The sequence below is a fragment of the Triticum urartu genome, chromosome 1A, assembly GCF_056163025.1.
Source record: "Triticum urartu cultivar PI428250 chromosome 1A, HENAU_Tu73, whole genome shotgun sequence".
NCBI lineage: Eukaryota > Viridiplantae > Streptophyta > Magnoliopsida > Poales > Poaceae > Triticum > Triticum urartu.
In genome coordinates this window covers 318,120,195-318,138,515 of record NC_141873.1, presented here as the reverse complement: position 1 = coordinate 318,138,515, position 18,321 = coordinate 318,120,195, and the positions used below count along the sequence as shown (strand labels likewise).

Sequence of the window (18,321 nt, the reverse complement as noted above, 5' to 3'; positions counted from 1 at the left end):
TATAGCTGGTGGGTCCCAGCTGTTAGGGGGAGAATCATTTTTTTGCCCGTAATAAGGACGCATTTCCTTGATTGCAAAGATGTAGCTGGTCGGTCCCAGCTGCCAGGGGGAGAAAACATTATTTTTACTGTAAAAAGGATGCAGTTGCATGCATGCATCCATGGGCGTGGTACGTCCCCACTGTCAGCCTCTCCACGTACAGTCATCTTCCGATGACTCTCGTTTGTTGGCCATGTTGACCACACCCTGCACCAAGCCGGTGGATGATGGCGAGGCCCCAGGCTGGAACACCCCGGAGATGGGGAAGATGTGGCAGTGGAGTCCCAAACGGAGAGGAGTGGGAAACTTGGCTGGTTCGGGTGCGGGGTGGGCCTACACTCGGCAGAGAATAACAAGAGGTGTGGAGGAGTGGAGGGATGGCCTGGCCGTCAGCGGGGTAGCATTTCGCTGCGAGGCGCGCAAAACAGCGCTACTAGACGCCGGAGGCTGGAGCAGGCGGTCCCGACAGCGCTGGGGGAAGAAGACGAGATATTGAAGAAGAATGCCGGCTGTTGTATGTAAATCCAACGCCTTGATTAGGCTTCGACCTTTGTATTTTTACTTTTTTGCGAAAGTGCTTAGGCTTCGACCTACTGGCCCACATGTCAGCCAGTCCATTTGTTTTTTAGTCCATTTGGTGGGCTGTGTGAAACAATGATGTAGCATCTATGCAGCCCGTTTATATATTATGGTAGAATTTAAAGCCCATTTGCATTTTTCTCGAAATCCGCAAACTTGCTGGGCTGGGTGAAAATATCATGTTGGGCTGGACGGAGAAATGTTATAAAAACATAAACACATGATTGCACGTCTATTACTGCATTAGTCAGTAAAATCTTTGCAAGCTTATGTACGCAATCACTAGGAGTAAACTTGGCAAGTTATATAAACAATTATTATTATTATTTTGTAAGAACTTTCGATTTATGAAATAAAATATCATTTTAATTTGATGAGTTAATAGGACGTGGGGTATTACTATTTTTTAGGCTAGACCTGGGACAGTTGAGTTGGTTATAGGGAAAAGTACTGGGAGAAAACTCAGATTACATCGAAAAAGAAAGTGGGAGAAAATTCAGATATAGGATTAATGAAAATGAAAAATAAAGGAAGTGGGAAGGTCTATAAAATGGTTGGACGAACGACGGGTTTAATGGAACCTTATGTTGTTTGTATTATATATATGTAATAAAATAAGACATATATATATATACATATATATACTATTATAGAAGGGAAAACATAGGTTCATTTTTGCATTCTTATAGAAAAATAGAATTGAGTTGTGCGTCGTCTTGAAAAAACAAACATAACTTGGGTTGCTGATGTTATAAATAAGCTAGGCTGGGAGGCCCAGAGGCCGCTTGATACCTACTGGATCCAAAAAAAGTTGAAACATGTCGTGGGCTGCCCATGTTAAACAACAAAACCTAGGCCATGGACCTGGTGGGCCCGGGACTGTCGGCCTCTCGACGAACAGTTGCCTCCTGATTCCTCTTGTTTTGCTGACCATGTTGGGAACGATAGTGCCGCGGTGAGAGCACCAAGGCGGAGGACGACGTTGAGACCTCGGACCGAATGAACTAGAGCGGGGGAAGACGCAGGCGGAGGGGAGTACGAGGGTTGACTTGTTCGGGTGCAGAGTGGGCCGGTGGAGCTGCCGCCGCCGGACAATGTGTGGGAGTAGAGGGATGTCCTGGCCAACACCATAGGCTATGATGGGTCACCGAGGCGTGCGCGGCAGCGCCGCCAACTGCTGTATAGGAAGAGGATGAAAGGTTGAACAAAATAAAGAAATACAAATGGATAGGTGGTTGGTCCCATATGTCTGTGTACGAGACCTGCTGGGCCCACCTGAGAAGGGGAATATGTTAGGAGGAAGGAGATTCAAAGCACGACAACCGAGAAAACTAGTTACACACATAAGAAAATAGCCAAAAAAAAGCAAACAGGTTAATGGGATTTTAGAAGAAATATTTTAGACAAAACAAATAATTACGACACATAGTGTAGGATCGAAAGTATGTCTAGAGGGGGGTGATTAGACTACTTGACCAATTAAAAATGCAGCCTTTTCCCAATTTTAGTTCTTGGCAGATTTTAGCAACTTAGCACACGTCAAGCAATCAACCTACACATGCAATTCTAAGAGTATAGCAGCAAAATGTAAAACAATTGCATATGAAGGTAAAGGGAGGAGTTTGAGGGAGAAAACGCAATGTTGACACGAAGATTTTTTATCCATGGTTCTGATAGGTGGTGCTATCGTACATCCACGTTGATGGAGACTTCAACCCACGAAGGGTAACGGTTGCGCGAGTCCACGGAGGGCTCCACCCACGAAGGGTCCACGAAGAAGCAACCTTGTGTATCCCATCATGGTCATCGCCCACGAAGGACTTGCCACACTCGGGTTGATCTTCACGAAGTAGGCGATCTCCTTGCCCTTACAAACTCCTTGGTTCAACTCCACAATCTTGACGGAGGATCCCAAGTGACACCTAGCCAATCTAGGAGACACCACTCTCCAAGAAGTAATAAATGGTGTGATGATGATGAACTCCTTGCTCTTGTGCTTCAAATGATAGTCTCCCCAACACTCAACTCTCTCTCACAGGATTTGGATTTGGTGGAAAGATGATTTGAGTGGAAAGCAACTTGGGGAAGGCTAGAGATCAAGATTTATGTGGTTGGAATGGAATATCTTGACCTCAACACAAGTGTAGGTGGTTCTCTCTCAGAAAATGTATGTTGGAAGTGTAGGCATGTTCTGATGGCTCTCTCCATGAATGAAGAGTGGGTGGAGGGGTATATATAGCCTCCACACAAAATCTAACCGTTACACACAATTTATCAAACTCGGTGGGACCGAATTGTTAAACTCGGTCAGACTGATTTAGTTCATAATGTGACCGTTAGGGTTTTTGGTGGGACCGACACGTCAACTCGGTGAGACCGATTTCGTTAGGGTTAGGGCATAACGTAGTCTCGGTGAGACCGATTACACAAACTCGGTGAGACCGATTTTGGTAATAGACAAACAGAGAGTTGGTAAGGCAAACTCGGTGGGACCGATTCGCTCATCGCGGTTAGACCGAAATGTTACGAAAGGGAAACAGAGTGTTTGCATTGCAATCTCGGTGGGACCGATCGCTCATCTCGGTTTGACCGAAACGTTATGAAGGGAAACAAAGAGATTACAATCCCATCTCGGTGAGACCGAGATCCCTATCGGTGAGACCGATTGATTAGGGTTTCTGGCAGTGGCTATGTCAATTGAACTTGGTGGCGCCGGATAGACAGTTTCGGTGTGGCCGAGCTTGACTTTTGGTTTGGGACATATGTGGATGTGAGAAGTAGTTGAGGGTTTTTGGAGCATATCACTAAGCACTTTGAGCAAGAAACTCGTTAAGCAACACCTCACCACCTCTTGATAGTATTGGCTTTTCCTATGGACTCAATGTGATCTTGGATCACTTAAAATGAAAAATGTAGAGTCTTGTGCTTTGAGTTTGAGCCAATCCTTTGTCCTTAGTATTTTGAGGGGTCCACTTTTCTCATCCATGCCATGCCAATCATTGAGCTTTCCTGAAATGTTTATCTTGAAATAGCATTAGCACAATGAGCTATATGTTGTTAGGAATTACCAAAACCACCCAGGGATAGTTGCACTTTCAATCTCCCCCTTTTTGGTAATTGATGACAACATATAGATCAAAGCTTCAACAAATGATTATAATATTTAAAAAACATCGCCGCTTTGAGAAGTATGTGATAAGCAAGAGCTCCCCCTAAATTTGTGCATTATTGAAAATTTGCTTTTGAATGAAAATGCACAATCGATTAGGATCATGGGTTACTCTTCCATGTCACATACATCTTGGTGGAGCACTCAAAATGATGGAAGTTAAAAGCATGCACTCATCACCAAGCAAGTGAATGATCATATAAGGATATAAGAGATAATATCATCCAACAAGCATTAAGGGTAGCATATGATCAAACACATGATCAAACAAGTATCTCACAAGCACACAATAAAAAAGTTCAACCAAAATAGCAAGAGAGATAAAAGAAGCAACACTCTCTCTCGAAGCCTATGATCTATACATTTTTCTCCCCCTTTGGCAACAAGTTACCAAAAAGTTCAAAAATGCATAGTGCTAAACGTCTCTCAGGCTTGGTATTCATGAGGTGGTGTTGAGAGAACTCCAAGGACGAAGGCTTCAGATGATGTAGCTGGAGTTGATGGAGTGGCTGCTGGAGGTGGCACCGAAGCTGTAGCTGCTGGTGCTGATGCTGTTGCTCTAGTATTTGTCACGGGCACTGCAGCAGATCTTTGTCCTCTGGGCACTCCAGCAAAAGCATCTGTAGTAGACTTTCCCTTCTTCTCCTCTCCTTCCTCCTGTAGCTGCTCAACTGCAGTTTGGATCTCAGTTACCTTCACATCAAGATCATAGAACTTCTGCTCAATGATCCTCTCCAAACTCTCCTGGTTTTGAGTCAGGGTGGCCAAGCCCTTCTCAATCCTCAAAGTGGATTGGATCAGATATCCAAGTTGATCTTGTTTGGATTTCAAGAACACTTGAGATGCCTCTTCAACAGTTGGCATCTTTGTAGCTTTCTCTACCCTTGCCTTCTCTCTCTTCTCATGTGCTTGAGCTAAAGATGGTTCATTCTCATTCATGACAACATTGTTGTCTTCAAATTCAGGGTGGATGGGCAGGTGCTCCTTGTCCAGTAGAAATTTGCCTTTGCCCATCTTGGAGTTGATGAGCTCCTGAATTTGTGGGGGCATACCCACAACTTCTCTTCTGATCAGCTGTTGTCCTCTTGATTCTCTCCACAATAAGACTCATGACTTTGAATTTTTGAGGCACATCAAACAAATGTAGCAAGTTGATAGCATGCCCTCTGATCATCTTGTGATCACCTGACTTGGGTACCAATGTGTGCCTGAGGATCCAATTTATGGTAGGCAGACCAGACAACAAAAAGTGGATAGATCCAAACTTATGAGTACCCAAAGCATCATCTGGGATCTCTCTGTACATGTTGGCCATTGTGTTGTGGTCTTTCTTCTTCTCAGCATAAATATCCAAGTCATCCTCATTCTCCTCTGGGGCATTGATCAACTGAGTCCATTCTTCAATAGTGGATTGGTACCTTGTACCTTCAGACATCCAAATGATCTTCCCATCTGGGTAGAAGTGGGCAGTGGAGTAAAACTGCATGATGAGCTCATCATTCCACTTGGTGAGCTTCTGGGCGACAAAGGTGTCAACTCCACATGCCTTGAAGCTGTCATATACACCTGGATAGTGATCTTCATTCTCCTTGATGTACTCCTAGTCAACCCATCTCATGTCACACACAATGAGCTTCTTGTCAAGCATGATTGTTTCATAAAAGTCTTGCTATTCTTTGGTGTGAAACTTGTAGTCCACAGCAGTCCTCCTCCTTACAGCATATGGATCAAACTGTCTCCATAACCTCAGTCCTGCATCCTTCCTGATTTTCATGTTTTTTGCCACAGGGTGTGCATCATTGTGGTCAGGGATCTTTGGCTTCAGCTTCCTCAACACAACCGAGTCATCTTCTTCTTCTTCAACAGCTTCAGGCACTGGGGCCTTGTTTTTCTCCTCAGCAGGAATGTTCCTGGTGCTTCTCTTGGGTTTAGGCTTTGGAGCTGGACCAGCAGCCTTGGGAGCAGCTTTGGGCTTAGATGGAGCAGCCCCTGATCTATTTGCATCTCCCATGAGCTTTTGAGCTTTGGGTGTTGGTGCAACATCCTCTTCCTCTTCTCCTTCAAAATCTTTCTTCATTGAGGGCTTGCCAAGAACTCTGGCAGTAGTGGTTCTTGCCCTCTTCTTCTTCTTACCATCTCCTGCTGCTTCACCATCATCTGATTCAATGGTGAACTTCATAGTTTCACCTGTGGCCACTTTCTTTGGCTTGGAAGCTTCAACAGTTGAGGCTCTGGCTTTTGACATTGGAACTCTTCTTGCTGGAGCCTTTGTTTTCAGTCCAGGCTTTGTTGCAGCAGCTGTGGCATACTCCTTTTTCAACACCTTTTTCCTTGAAGTGGCCTCATCCTCAACAGCCACATAATCTTCATCCTCTGAATCAGAAGTTTTCTTCTTCCTTGTCCCGGTAGCTGCCTTTGGCAAGTTACTAGGTGTGCTCCTGCTGCCCTCATCATAGCTCCCTGAGGGACTAGTGCCCTCACTCAACTGAACCTGCTCTTCAGACTTGTTCTGGCTATCACTTTGGTCAGACATCTTGGAGGCAAACTGTCAGCAGACCCTGTGAATAGATTATAGATGAGGTAGAGTAGATGAGCATCACAAAGTTAGGAGTTTTGCAAAACATATGACTCAAAAAACTTAGTTTTAGTTCTCCACAGAAATCATTTCGGAGCTACCGATTTGTAAACTCAGTGATACCGAAGCAACACTTGGAGCCTAAACTAGTGAACTCGGTCACACCGAGTCACAGTTTGGTGGCACCGAGACTGCTAGGGTTTCACAAAGAATCGAACTCGGTCACACCGATTTGCAGTTCTCGGTCAAACCGAAAATCACATGTGCAATGGCCTAAGCCAAATCGGTGAGACCGATTTCTACAATTCAGTCGGTCTGAGATGAGTTTGGCAGAAACCTAACCCTAAATTTTCAAATCAAATCTAATCTACAGGATGTTTTCATTGGATAGGATGATTTCATGCGTGGTAAGAGACATGGCAAAGCAATGTGCTAGGAATCAAAGTTAATGAATAGCACAAAGATCAAGTTCATACCCTATCTCGGTAGTGAACTTGCTACGGCGGCAACGGCGGGGCAGATTGCCGTTGACGGCAGCGGAGACTAGCGGCGGGAGGTCGCTGGCGGCGAGAGGACGACCCGGAGACCCGAGAAGGCAGAGCAGGTTATGCGCGGGCGAAAGGTTTCGGAAAAATTTCCAAAATTTGACCCATCGGTATGTATAACCTGACACTGTCGGTGTGACCGAGTGGAACAACTCGGTGGCACCGAGATGCAAAACTGTAGACAGTTACTGCAACTCGGTGTGACCGAAAGGTTCTAATCAGTTGCACCAAGGTTGAAAACCTAGATCAACTTAGTGATCTCGGTAGGACCGAAAAGGATGAATCGGTCAGACCAAAATGCACAAAGAGGTTTTGGAAGTTTAAGTCTATTACGAATCAGGAACTCCGAGTGCTCCTCACACAGAGTGGTTCGAATCTGACTTGATCAAACTTTGTGATGTAGCATGAATAGAGTTTGAGACGAGAAGAGCATAGATAGCTAGAGGGAGTTCTTAGGCATTCTTGTCCATCCATTTGGCAAAAGAGAGAAAGCCAAACAATCAAAGCAACAAATGGATGTCCTCGAATGAGAAAAATATGCATTCAACATGTTCACACAATTAAAATGGCAAATGAAATATGTGACAAAGCATGCACAAACACTCTAGCATCTATGAGGCAATTGGCGATGACTAGGTTATCTATATATGAGTATATTGACTTAGGAGTCAAATGAGAACATTTGATCATAGGTCATACTCATCGTTTAAGCACAAGTGGGGTTACCACTTTTACATAAAGCATTATTGTGCTCACACCATTAGAGTTGCTTTAGCTCAATTTTTTTAGAGTAAAGCTCCCCCTAGATGTGATATCCCCCCTAAGAGGGATGAACTAACCTTGGGTTTTGTCAATGATGACTTCATGTAGGTGTTGAAGATGTGGATGCTCAAGGTTGATGTAGATCATTCGGAGCAATCCTTTGGAGTGAATTGCACTTTCAATACCTACACGGGTTAGTCCCACAAGGAACAAGCAAGGATATCCATAGACATAAAGTGACGTATACATAAGATGTTGTCCATAAAAGCATTAGGTTACCTTGTCCCATGTCTTACCAACAAGAGGGTTTGTGACTCCTTGAACTAGTGCAAGATATGGAAGTTGTTTGCACTTGTCATTGCCAAAATGATAAGAGTGAAGTATGTTAGCGGAGTCACCCTCAAGAACTCTCTAGTTCTTCTTCTTCGGGATCCACACCATCTTGATGGGAATCCTTGGAGTTGTAGTCGTACTTCATGAAGTAGAACTTGATGTAGTCTTGGGAACCCACTTGACTAAGGCCTTAGGTGCTTCTTCAAATGCATCAATTTCCTCTTGAAGCTTGTCCTTGCCTTTTTGCTTGTGGTCTTGTGGTGGAAGATCAACTTGAGCTTGTGTTCCTTTGAAGGAAGTAGGATCATACTTCTCTTGTTGAGGAACAAACTCCGTCTTGGGGTATTGATCTTCTTCCCACTCAACTCCACTGGCATTGAACTTTCGTTCAAAACCAACACCTTGATTCTTCTGGTGTCTTCCTTGCTTGCATACAATCTCCTCAAATTGCTTACTTCCAGCAAGTCTCTTGTAAACACCTTTCTCTATAATTCCCTTCAATAAGCTATTTTCTTGCTCAAGTGTAACTTGGCTAAGCGAATCATTAGTGGAATCAAGATAACTACTAGAAGCAACAACATTGGATTTAGCATGATTGTTGTTACTACTAGATGAAGAATCTTTCTTGTTCTTGTTGTTAGATTTAACTTGTGGCATGTAAGTAGACAAGAGTAAACGCTTGGCAATGTAAGAAGAACTTTTCTTGCGAAGATCATCATTGATTTCCTTTAAAAACTCATGTTCTTGCTCAAGGTTGAGCTTTTCAAAGCGTAGCTTATCATGAGTCTTTAAAAGTTCTCGATGATCTTCCAAGGTAGTTTCATGAGCTAACTTAAGAGTGTTCAGTTCTTTAGTTAGACACTCAATCTCCTTCTTATCATCATCATTGGTTTTATCTTGATTAGCATGATTAATAGCAAGCTCATCATAGTTTTCGTAACTAGAGTTGTCAACAAGTAAATCATCATCTCCTAGCAAATCATCTTCATCACTATTGAAATCAACATACTCGGGGTGTGTTACCTTTGGACCTTTAGCCATGGAGCATCTCCCAATTCCTTCATTTGGTGATTCAAATATGTCGTAGGAGTTGGTTGTCACAAGTGCTAGTCCGGCAACACCTTCGTCTTGACTATATTCGGAGTTGGAGTGATAACTTCTTTCCGAGTGATTGTCGAAGTCGGAGCCAGATACCCATTCACCAACATGAGCTTGATGTCTTATTTTTGTGTAGCTCCTTGATGACTTGTCCTTCCTTTCCGAATCCTTGATTCTTCGAGAGGGTCTTCGTTCATAGCGATCATCTCTACTCCTTCGTTCTCTTGATGCTGACTCTTCTCTTCTACTCCTTCTTTTGGGAGAATCTTCTCTTCTTTTGTAGGGAGCCGTACACTCATTGGAATGGTGTCCGGGTCTTCCACAATTGTAGCAATTACGCTCACGACTAGAAGATCTTTTGTCATTGTAGAACCTTGACTTGGAACTTCTTTCCTTGCTTCTACTCTTGTAGAACTTGTTGAAGTTCTTCACCATTAGACTCAATTCTTCATTGAAGGTTTGTTTCTCGCTTGATGATGTGGGAGCATCACACGAGGCTTTGTAAGCACCACTTGACTTGTTGTGAAGCTCTTCCTTATCCTTGAGCGACATCTCATGAGCAACAATTCTTCCAATGACTTCCGTTGGCTTGAGATCTTTGTAATTGGGCATCATTTGGATCAATGTGCACACGGTATCATATTTTCCATCCAAGGCTATTAGGATCTTCTTGATGATGAATCTATCGGTCATTTCTTCACTTCCTAAGCCGGCAATCTCATTTGTGATGAGAGCAAGCCTAGAGTACATTTCAGCGACACCTGCACCATCCTTCATTTTGAACTTGTCAAGTTGACTTTGGAGCACATCCAATTTGGATTCCTTGACGAAGTCAGTACCTTTGTGCATATCAATCAAAGTATCCCAAATTTCCTTTGCATTCTCAAGACGGCTGATTTTGTTGAATTCTTCGGGGCACAATCTGTTGAAAAGAATATCACAAGCTTGAGCATTGTATTGTAGCATCTTCAACTCTTCCGCAGTAGCTTCACAGTTTTATTCTCTCCCATCGAAGAATTCACCTTGCAAGCCAATACACACAATAGCCTAAACGGCGGGGTTATGCCCAAGAATATGCATTTTCATTTTATGCTTCCAACTAGCAAAATTTGTACCATCAAAGTAACGACCTCTACGGTGGTAATTTCCCTCGCTAGACGCCATACTCTCCTAGGTTGTGAAACCAAGGCTATGACCACCAAAAGCTATGGAAATCAAAGCAAATGGAGACCAAAGCTCTGATACCACTTGTAGGATTGAAAGTATGTATAGAGGGGGGGGTGATTAGACTACATGACCAATTAAAAATCTAGCCTTTTCCCAATTTTAGTTCTTGGCAGATTTTAGCAACTTAGCACACGTCCAGCATTCAACCTACACATGCAATTCTAAGAGTATAGTAGCGGAATGTAAAACAATTTCATATGAAGGTAAAGGGAGGAGTTTGAGGGAGCAAACGCAATGTTGAAACGGAGATTTTTTATCCATGGTTCCGATAGGTGGTGCTATCGTACATCCACGTTGATGGAGACTTCAACCCACGAAGGGTAACGGTTGCGCGAGTCCACGGAGGGCACCACCCATGAAGGGTCCACGAAGAAGCAACCTTGTCTATCCCACCATGGCTGTCGCCCACGAAGGACTTGCCTCACTCGGGTAGATCTTCACAAAGTAGGCGATCTACTTGCCCTTACAAACTCCTTGATTCAACTCCACAATCTTGACGGAGGCTGCCAAGTGACACCTATCCAATCTAGGAGACACCACTCTCCAAGAAGTAATAAATGGTGTGATGATGATGAACTCCTTGCTCTTGTGCTTCAAATGATAGTCTCCCCAACACTCAACTCTCTCTCACAGGATTTGGATTTGGTGGAAAGATGATTTGAGTGGAAAGCAACTTGGGGAAGGCTAGAGATCAAGATTTATGTGGTTGGAATGGAATATCTTGACCTCAACACAAGTGTAGGTGGTTCTCTCTCAGAAAATGTATGTTGGAAGTGTAGGCATGTTCTGATGGCTCTCTCCATGAATGAAGAGTGGGTGGAGGGGTATATATAGCCTCCACACAAAATCTAACCGTTACACACAATTTATCAAACTCGGTGGGACCGAATTGTTAAACTCGGTCAGACCAATTTAGTTCATAAGGTGACCGTTAGGGTTTTCTGTGGGACCGACACGTCAACTCGGTGAGACCGATTTCGTTAGGGTTAGGGCATAACGTAATCTCGGTGAGACCGATTACACAAACTCGGTGAGACCGATTTTGGTAATAGACAAACAAAGAGTTTTTCAGGCAAACTCGATGGGACCGATTCGCTCATCTCGGTTAGACCGAAACATTACGAAAAGGAAACAGAGTGTTTGCATTGCAATCTCGGGTGGGACCGATCGCTCATCTCGGTTTGACCAAAACGTTATGAAGGGAAACAAAGAGATTACAATCCCATCTCGGCGAGACCGAGATCCCTATCAGTGAGACTGATTGATTAGGGTTTCTGGCAGTGGCTATGTGAATTGAACTTGGTGGCGCCGGATAGACAGTTTCGGTGGGGCAGAGTTTGACTTTTGGTTTGGGACATATGTGGATGTGAGAAAGTAGTTGAGGGTTTTTGGAGCATATCACTAAGCACTTTGAGCAAGAAACTCATTAAGCAACACCTCACCCCCTCTTGATAGTATTGGCTTTTCCTATGGACTCAATGTGATCTTGGATCACTTAAAATGAAAAATGTAGAGTCTTGTGCTTTGAGCTTGAGCCAATCCTTTGTCCTTAGTATTTTGAGGGGTCCACTTTTCTCATCCATGCCATGCCAATCATTGAGCTTTCCTGAAATGTTTATCTTGAAATAGCATTAGCTCAATGAGCTTTATGTTGTTAGGAATTACCAAAACCACCCAGGGATAGTTGCACTTTCACATAGGCTAATGCATGAAACACTCAGATGATAAAGGTGCTTAAACAGATAAAGTACAACATCTAGACTTTCCTGGCACGCTTGATCATGACACTGCGGCTGCCCGTGTACTCGTTGGTTACGGGAAGCAGACACACCCTCATGTCCAAGATCCGCCTGTACATGTCATAGCATGCGTCTGCGTACTTGGCCGCGTAGGTTATGTAGGCTAGGTTCAGAGGTACCTACCACGTGTTCATGTCCTTGGTATCGTTGTCTTCTTTCATGTTGGCGCAGCAGGGGTCGATGATGGTCTCGGTGAGGTCAACCACAGAGTCCTTCTCCTGCCCGTTGCTGATGATCTTGTATTGCTTCTGGATGTTGACAAGCTTGTTGCACCAGATGGCCGAATCGTTGCGTTCTTCCTTCTCTTCACCGCAGCGAAGGTGCAGTCGGCGCTGCCGATGAAACGGGGGAATGCTCCAGAACCTCTGATGGCCCTACAACAGTGGTAGACGAGAACCTCATCCCGCACGCATACCTGGGCGACGGTGATCCTCTGGTCCCTGTCTGGAGACGAATGGATGGGCACAAGGTCTAGTCCTGCGACCTTGTGCTTTCTCGTCCTGTAGGTACTGCTTGAACTCGGCGAGGCAGAGCTTCACCGAGTCCGGATCATTGGTTTACATCACATTCAACTTGGTGCAACCATGGGACTGAACAGTGAACTCAAAGGTGAACTCCTTGCCGAAGTCCATATCTAGCAGGCTCACCCCTCGGATCGCCATTGGAGTCTCTTCAAGTGAACGAGTGGGTAGGCGGCGACAGTAGTTCGTTTTTCAGCTCTTGGGGAACTGGATTCAATAGTAAACTGAGTGTGTACAGGCGACAATAGTTACTACCCCTCCCTCACCTGCTGCATGCCCGGTAGAACATGCACCCTCGATGCATTCAAACGCCTCCATTAAGAAACCTATTCCAGCCACACGTCGGTTCACGAGTGGGTCTATATTGGTACTGTAATAACAAGTGTTAGTGGTCACTTTACTTAAATTTAATTAGCTTTAATAGAAATTTATTCTCAAAACAAGCAATGCATTGGCTTGTTCTATCAGTGCCACAGGATCAACATGCACAACAATTAGAAATATTATTCTCAGGACGCACAAGATCAGCACATTTGTCGCACTTTCACACAGATAATACTACCAAGTTTGAACTGTTTGTTATTGTTGCTGTCCTCTGCATCATCATGCCATGTTTCCCAGCTTGCAAGATTCAGAACTAACAAATAAGATTCAAATAATAAGTACAACAAAGATGCCTACACATCCCATTGATTCCCAGCTTGCAAGATTAAGAACCAACAAATAAGATTCAAATAATAAGTAACAAAGATGCCTACACATCTCATTGATTCCCAGCTTGCAAGATTCAGAACCAACCCATTAGAGCCTTTGATAAAGTGAATATTGGGATTAAATCCATCTTGGCTAGCCGTGTCATACAACCCAAGAACTTGGCGAATGCTCTTGACCATCACAACATCTGTAGTTGAGTATTCCTGTTTGCACAACACAAATAATAAAGAGCATGATTACTATAATAGTGGCACTAGTGGAAGTCAACCTGCAGCTCCACTCGATGATTCAATTCATGCCACTTTTTCTGCAGTTCACCTGAAATGAAGCAAAGATTGCATCATTCAGCTAGCAAGAAGTACTTACTCTCGTGAGCTGACATGTTTTTCTTTAGTAGTTGCACAAAAATTGAGCAACATTAAAGTTGGTTGTCCTGCTCATGTAAGGTGCAACTATAATTTGCTTATGCTTTTGTGCAGTTCCACTAAAATAAAGTGCCATTGTGGTGACAGTGACGGCTCATCTTGCAAAGGCTAATAAAATGTTGCACGAGATTACCAACAAAATTTGACGGAGATTTTGGAAACTCTAATCACCATTTTGTTCAGTTCCACCAAAATTGAGAGATGTTGCCCACGTGACATTTTAGTTGAACTGCACAAGACACTCATTCCAAAAAAGTGTTTTGTGCAGTTCACCAAAAGGTCACAATAGCAACAAGGTGAAATGGATATCCCTATCTGCACAAAAAGATAGAAAGTAAACAGTTGCTCGTCAATAAGAAGATACGAAACGTACATGAAATGAAAAGAAGCATCTTAATTATGTTCATGGCAATCACGCAAGGACAGTAGAAATTTTAAAATGTCATCAATGCTTCATGTTACTGGAAGCATTACGATAAACAATGATATTCGTCAAATATGGGATTACTTTAATGGTGGCATTGCTTGTTTACTAGATACAGTAAATCAACATCAGCTAAAGAGTTGGTTTAAGGGCATGGGACCACGGGGACACCAGAACACTCAACAGCGTAAAGAAGCAACTTACTTATCATACTGGGGAAAACAGCAGGAGTACCATTTGTAACACAGTTTAATTGCATCATATCATTGGAGGCATTAGATTAACAATAACACTGGTTAGAAATGTCCTTAAGGTAACAGTGTGATCGCTTCATTTTACATGCGCCCTTACATTAACAACAGCAAAAAGTTGGTATAAGGACATGCGATAGTGGACGCATCCGCACAATGTACCTAAAAGGAGGCATAAAGTGGTGATGCCCAGTTTGTTCGTGCTCTGTGAGGGCAGAAAATCTAATCCTGCAGACCTTTTACTATGTGAGGGCAGCAAATCTAATCCTGGAGATGTTTTACTATGTGAGGGCAGCAAATCTAATCCTGGATATACTCTGTTGACTTGTCCACCAGCCGCCAATTTCTATCCTTTTTTCTGTCGGTGTCCTGGGAATGGGGGTGCCCAGGCTTTCCTGCCTGCTGCCCATGGCGTGGTCCCATCAACGGCCTGGTACGGCCTAGTTTCAACATCGACAACTCAAGACCCTCGCGAGGGGCTAGGCCTCGCGAGGCAGACGACACCAAGACCTCCACAAGGGGCAACCTCCTCAGGATGGCTCCCAAGGAGTGGAGATCTCTATGCAAGGCTCACCTCGTGAGGCTCGGATGACGCGAGCCATGACGACCAAGGCCAGGCGAGCGCCAGCGGGCGCAGTGTACTACTTTCCTCTTCGGTGCTAAAGAAGCAAGTGCAGGCGCGGAGTCCCGAGTAATCAACCAAAGGTTTCCATTCTCATGCAACAAGACCAAGATCGCTAGGACGACAAGACGGAGGTCATCACCGAGCCCACCGCAGCGTCACGACCAGAGGCTTTTGCAGCTGAAGACTACTTTTGTCAGGATAAGATGTACTAGTTGTCTCCCTTAAAATTTGGCCAATGTGGGATCCCTTCCTGCCTTCATTTGGGAAGAGGACCAAGGCCACTATAAATAGGACCTAGCCACCACCATAGGGCAGAGGATCGATTCCACCCTGACCAGCTCACCAGCTCACTTGAGCCCAAGAACACCTCTCCTCCTGAGGTTGTTCTCCCACTGTACTAGTTCATCCTTAGCCCCTTGAGGCTAATCCACCACAAAGCAGGAGTAGGGTTTTACACCGCAAGGTGGCAGAACCTGGGTAAACTGCTGTGTCCCCTTTCCCTTGAGCGCGACGAGTTAGGATGTGAGATTGGCGAGTAGGCAGACTGGGGAGGTCGAGTTCTTCGCACGCACCCCAGAGTTCAAACCTCTCAAGGGTCTACGGAACCCAAAATCCCACATTTGGCGCGCCAGGTAGGGGTGCGTCGAAGATCTGCCACTCCGTCCGCTGTGCTCTGCTGTGGCCTCTCATGGCGGGCGCTCCTCCACTGACCGGATCAGCACGCGCCTTCGGAGGGACCGAGGGCCTCTAAGCTTTCATCCCTGCCCTGCGGCGGGTGCAGTGGCCGCCCAAGTTTAGGCCGGAGTTGCTGCCCCGTTACAACGGGGTGGCAGATCCGACAGGTTTCCTCCAAGCATATGAGGAGGCAGTTTGGGCGGCCGGCGGTGACGACAAGGTCATGGCCAACTAGCTCCCTATGGCCCTCGCAGGCGCGCCGCGTGCCTGCCTGCTCAACTTGCCAGGGTCTTCAGTGGCCTCCAGGGAGGAGCTGCGCGGCCTCTTCTTCGCGCGCTTCGCGGCGCCAGTACCCCACGCCATCGCCGCCCTCCTAGGTGGTTCACAAGCACCGCGCTCAGACCGCCATGTCAAGCAGTTCCTCCGCCAGGTGGGCGCCGCCCGCGTACAGCAGGGAACTCCCCCAGGCTGGGCGACGCCTAAAGCTGACCTCACCTTCGACTCAGGGGATCACCCTATGACCACCGCGGGTGCCAGCACGCTCCCGATGCTCTACACCCCCACCATCTGTAACCTGGCGGTCACCAAGACCCTCATCGATGGTGGAGCTGGCCTCAATGTGCTCTCTATGGAGGCATTCGGCTTGCTTCATGTGCCCCATGGCCGGATCTGCCCCACCAAGCCTTTCTCTAGAGTCGTCGACGGCTCCACCTGCCCCCTGCGGCAGATCCGCCTCCCCGTGACCTTCGGCACCCGCGACAACTACCGTACCGAGCTTATCGACTTCGACAGCACCTGCATCAGCCTCTCGTACAACGCCATCCTCGGGGTACCCGGCCTTGGCCAAGTTCATGGCAACAACTCACCCTGCCTACAACCTCATGAAGATGCTAGGGAGCAGCAGCGTCCTCACTATGGTGGGTGACACCAAGGAAGCATTGTTGGCCCTCAAGCTCATCTTCAGGGCCGTGGCGGCTGCACAGTCGAGTGAGGAAGGAGCCCCAGAGGCTGCACCAGCCAAGAAGAAACAGTTGTTCTCCCAAGATCATGCCGAGAAGAAGCAAGTGCTGGTTGGTAAAGACGGAGCATCGGGCGCCACATTCACCATAGGCACCGGCCTCCTATGAGATCAAGAAAAGGCTCTGGTCAGCTTCTTACGCGCCAACAAGGAAGTGTCCACGTGGGAGCCCAAGGATCTGGTCGGGATCCCGAGGGGAATAATCGAGTATCACCTGAGGGTGTGCCACAATGTGCGCCCAGTGAAGCAGAAGGTGCGACGGCAGTCCAGGGAGAAGCAAGCATTCATTGTCCAAGAGACTCACAAGCTACAGAATGCTGGTGTCATCCGGGAGGTACGGTACCCGGAATGGCTGGAAAACGTAGTTGTTGTCACCAAGAAAGTCGGGAAAGAGTGCATGTGCGTTGATTTCACCAACCTCAACAAGGCTTGCCCTCAAGACCCGTTCCCGCTCCCGCGCATCGGTCAAATCATCGACTCCACCGCCGAGTGCGACTTGCTATGCTTTCTCGACGCCTTCTCGGGCTACCACCAAATCAAGATGGTTGTGCAAGATGTGGAGAAGACAAATTTCCTGACTCCATGCGGGGTGTACTGCTACACCTGCATGCCGTTTGGGCTGCATAATGCTGGAGCAACCTTTCAGCGGCTGATGCACATCGCTCTGGGCCAGCAGCTTGGGAGGAACGCCAAGGCTTATGTTGATGACATAGTGCTGAAGTCTCAGGAGGCAAGGACCCTCATTGAAGACTTGGAGGAGACATTTGCCAGTCTGCGCAAGATGGATCTACGGCTTAACCCGGAGAAATGCATGTTTGGCGTCCCCTTCGGCAAGCTGCTGGGTTTCCTCGTATCGCACAGTGGGATCGAGGCCAACCCAGAGAAAGTCAAGGCCATAGAAAGGATGAGCTCGCCACAAACCCTCAAGGAGATGCAAAAGCTGGTGGGCTGTGTGACCTCGCTAGGGTGCTTCATCTCCAAGTTGGGAGAACACGCCCTCCCATTTTCAAGCTGATGAAAAAGAAAGGACCATTCGAGTGGACTCCGGAGGCCGACGCGTCATTCCAAGACGTCAAGAAGTACCTCACCAGCCCGCCGGTGATGGTAGCGCCACGCCCCCTCGAGCCCCTAGTGCTCTACCTGGCTGCCACACCCCACTCTGCCAGTGCATCACTAGTGGCGGTCCGGGAAGAGCACCCGGCCAAGGGCACGTGGAGCAGCACTCAACAACTGGTTGAAGCGCAACGGCTTCAGGACGGTGCTCCTGAGGCTCTGTCTACCCCAGCAGATGACCAAGCTCCTCAGGGCGGTGCTCCTGAGGCCCCGGCTGGCCCGACAAATGACTCAGCTCCCGAGGCTAAATTGCCTCAGGAGGTAAAAGGCGCCACCAACACCTCCGCTCTCATTGAGCACCCGGTGTACTTCGTTAGCACGGTGCCGCGTGACGCGCGGCCACGCTACCCCATGCCGCAAAAGCTCTTGCTTTCGCTCCTCGTGGCATCCCGGAAGCTGCATCACTACTTCCAAGGCCACCCCATCAAG

At 46.4% G+C, this 18,321-nt stretch overlaps 1 protein-coding gene across 1 annotated transcript; it reads left to right on the top strand.

Annotated features, from left to right (window-relative positions):
• The first annotated feature begins 16,002 nt into the window (after positions 1-16,002).
• LOC147991045 (uncharacterized) lies at positions 16,003-17,794 on the top strand. The gene is made up of 3 exons (XM_087538504.1): positions 16,003-16,590; positions 16,649-16,831; positions 16,931-17,794. Exons 1-3 carry the CDS (start codon positions 16,003-16,005, stop codon positions 17,792-17,794), a joined length of 1,635 nt encoding a protein of 544 aa, XP_087394630.1.
• Positions 17,795-18,321: the final 527 nt, after the last annotated feature.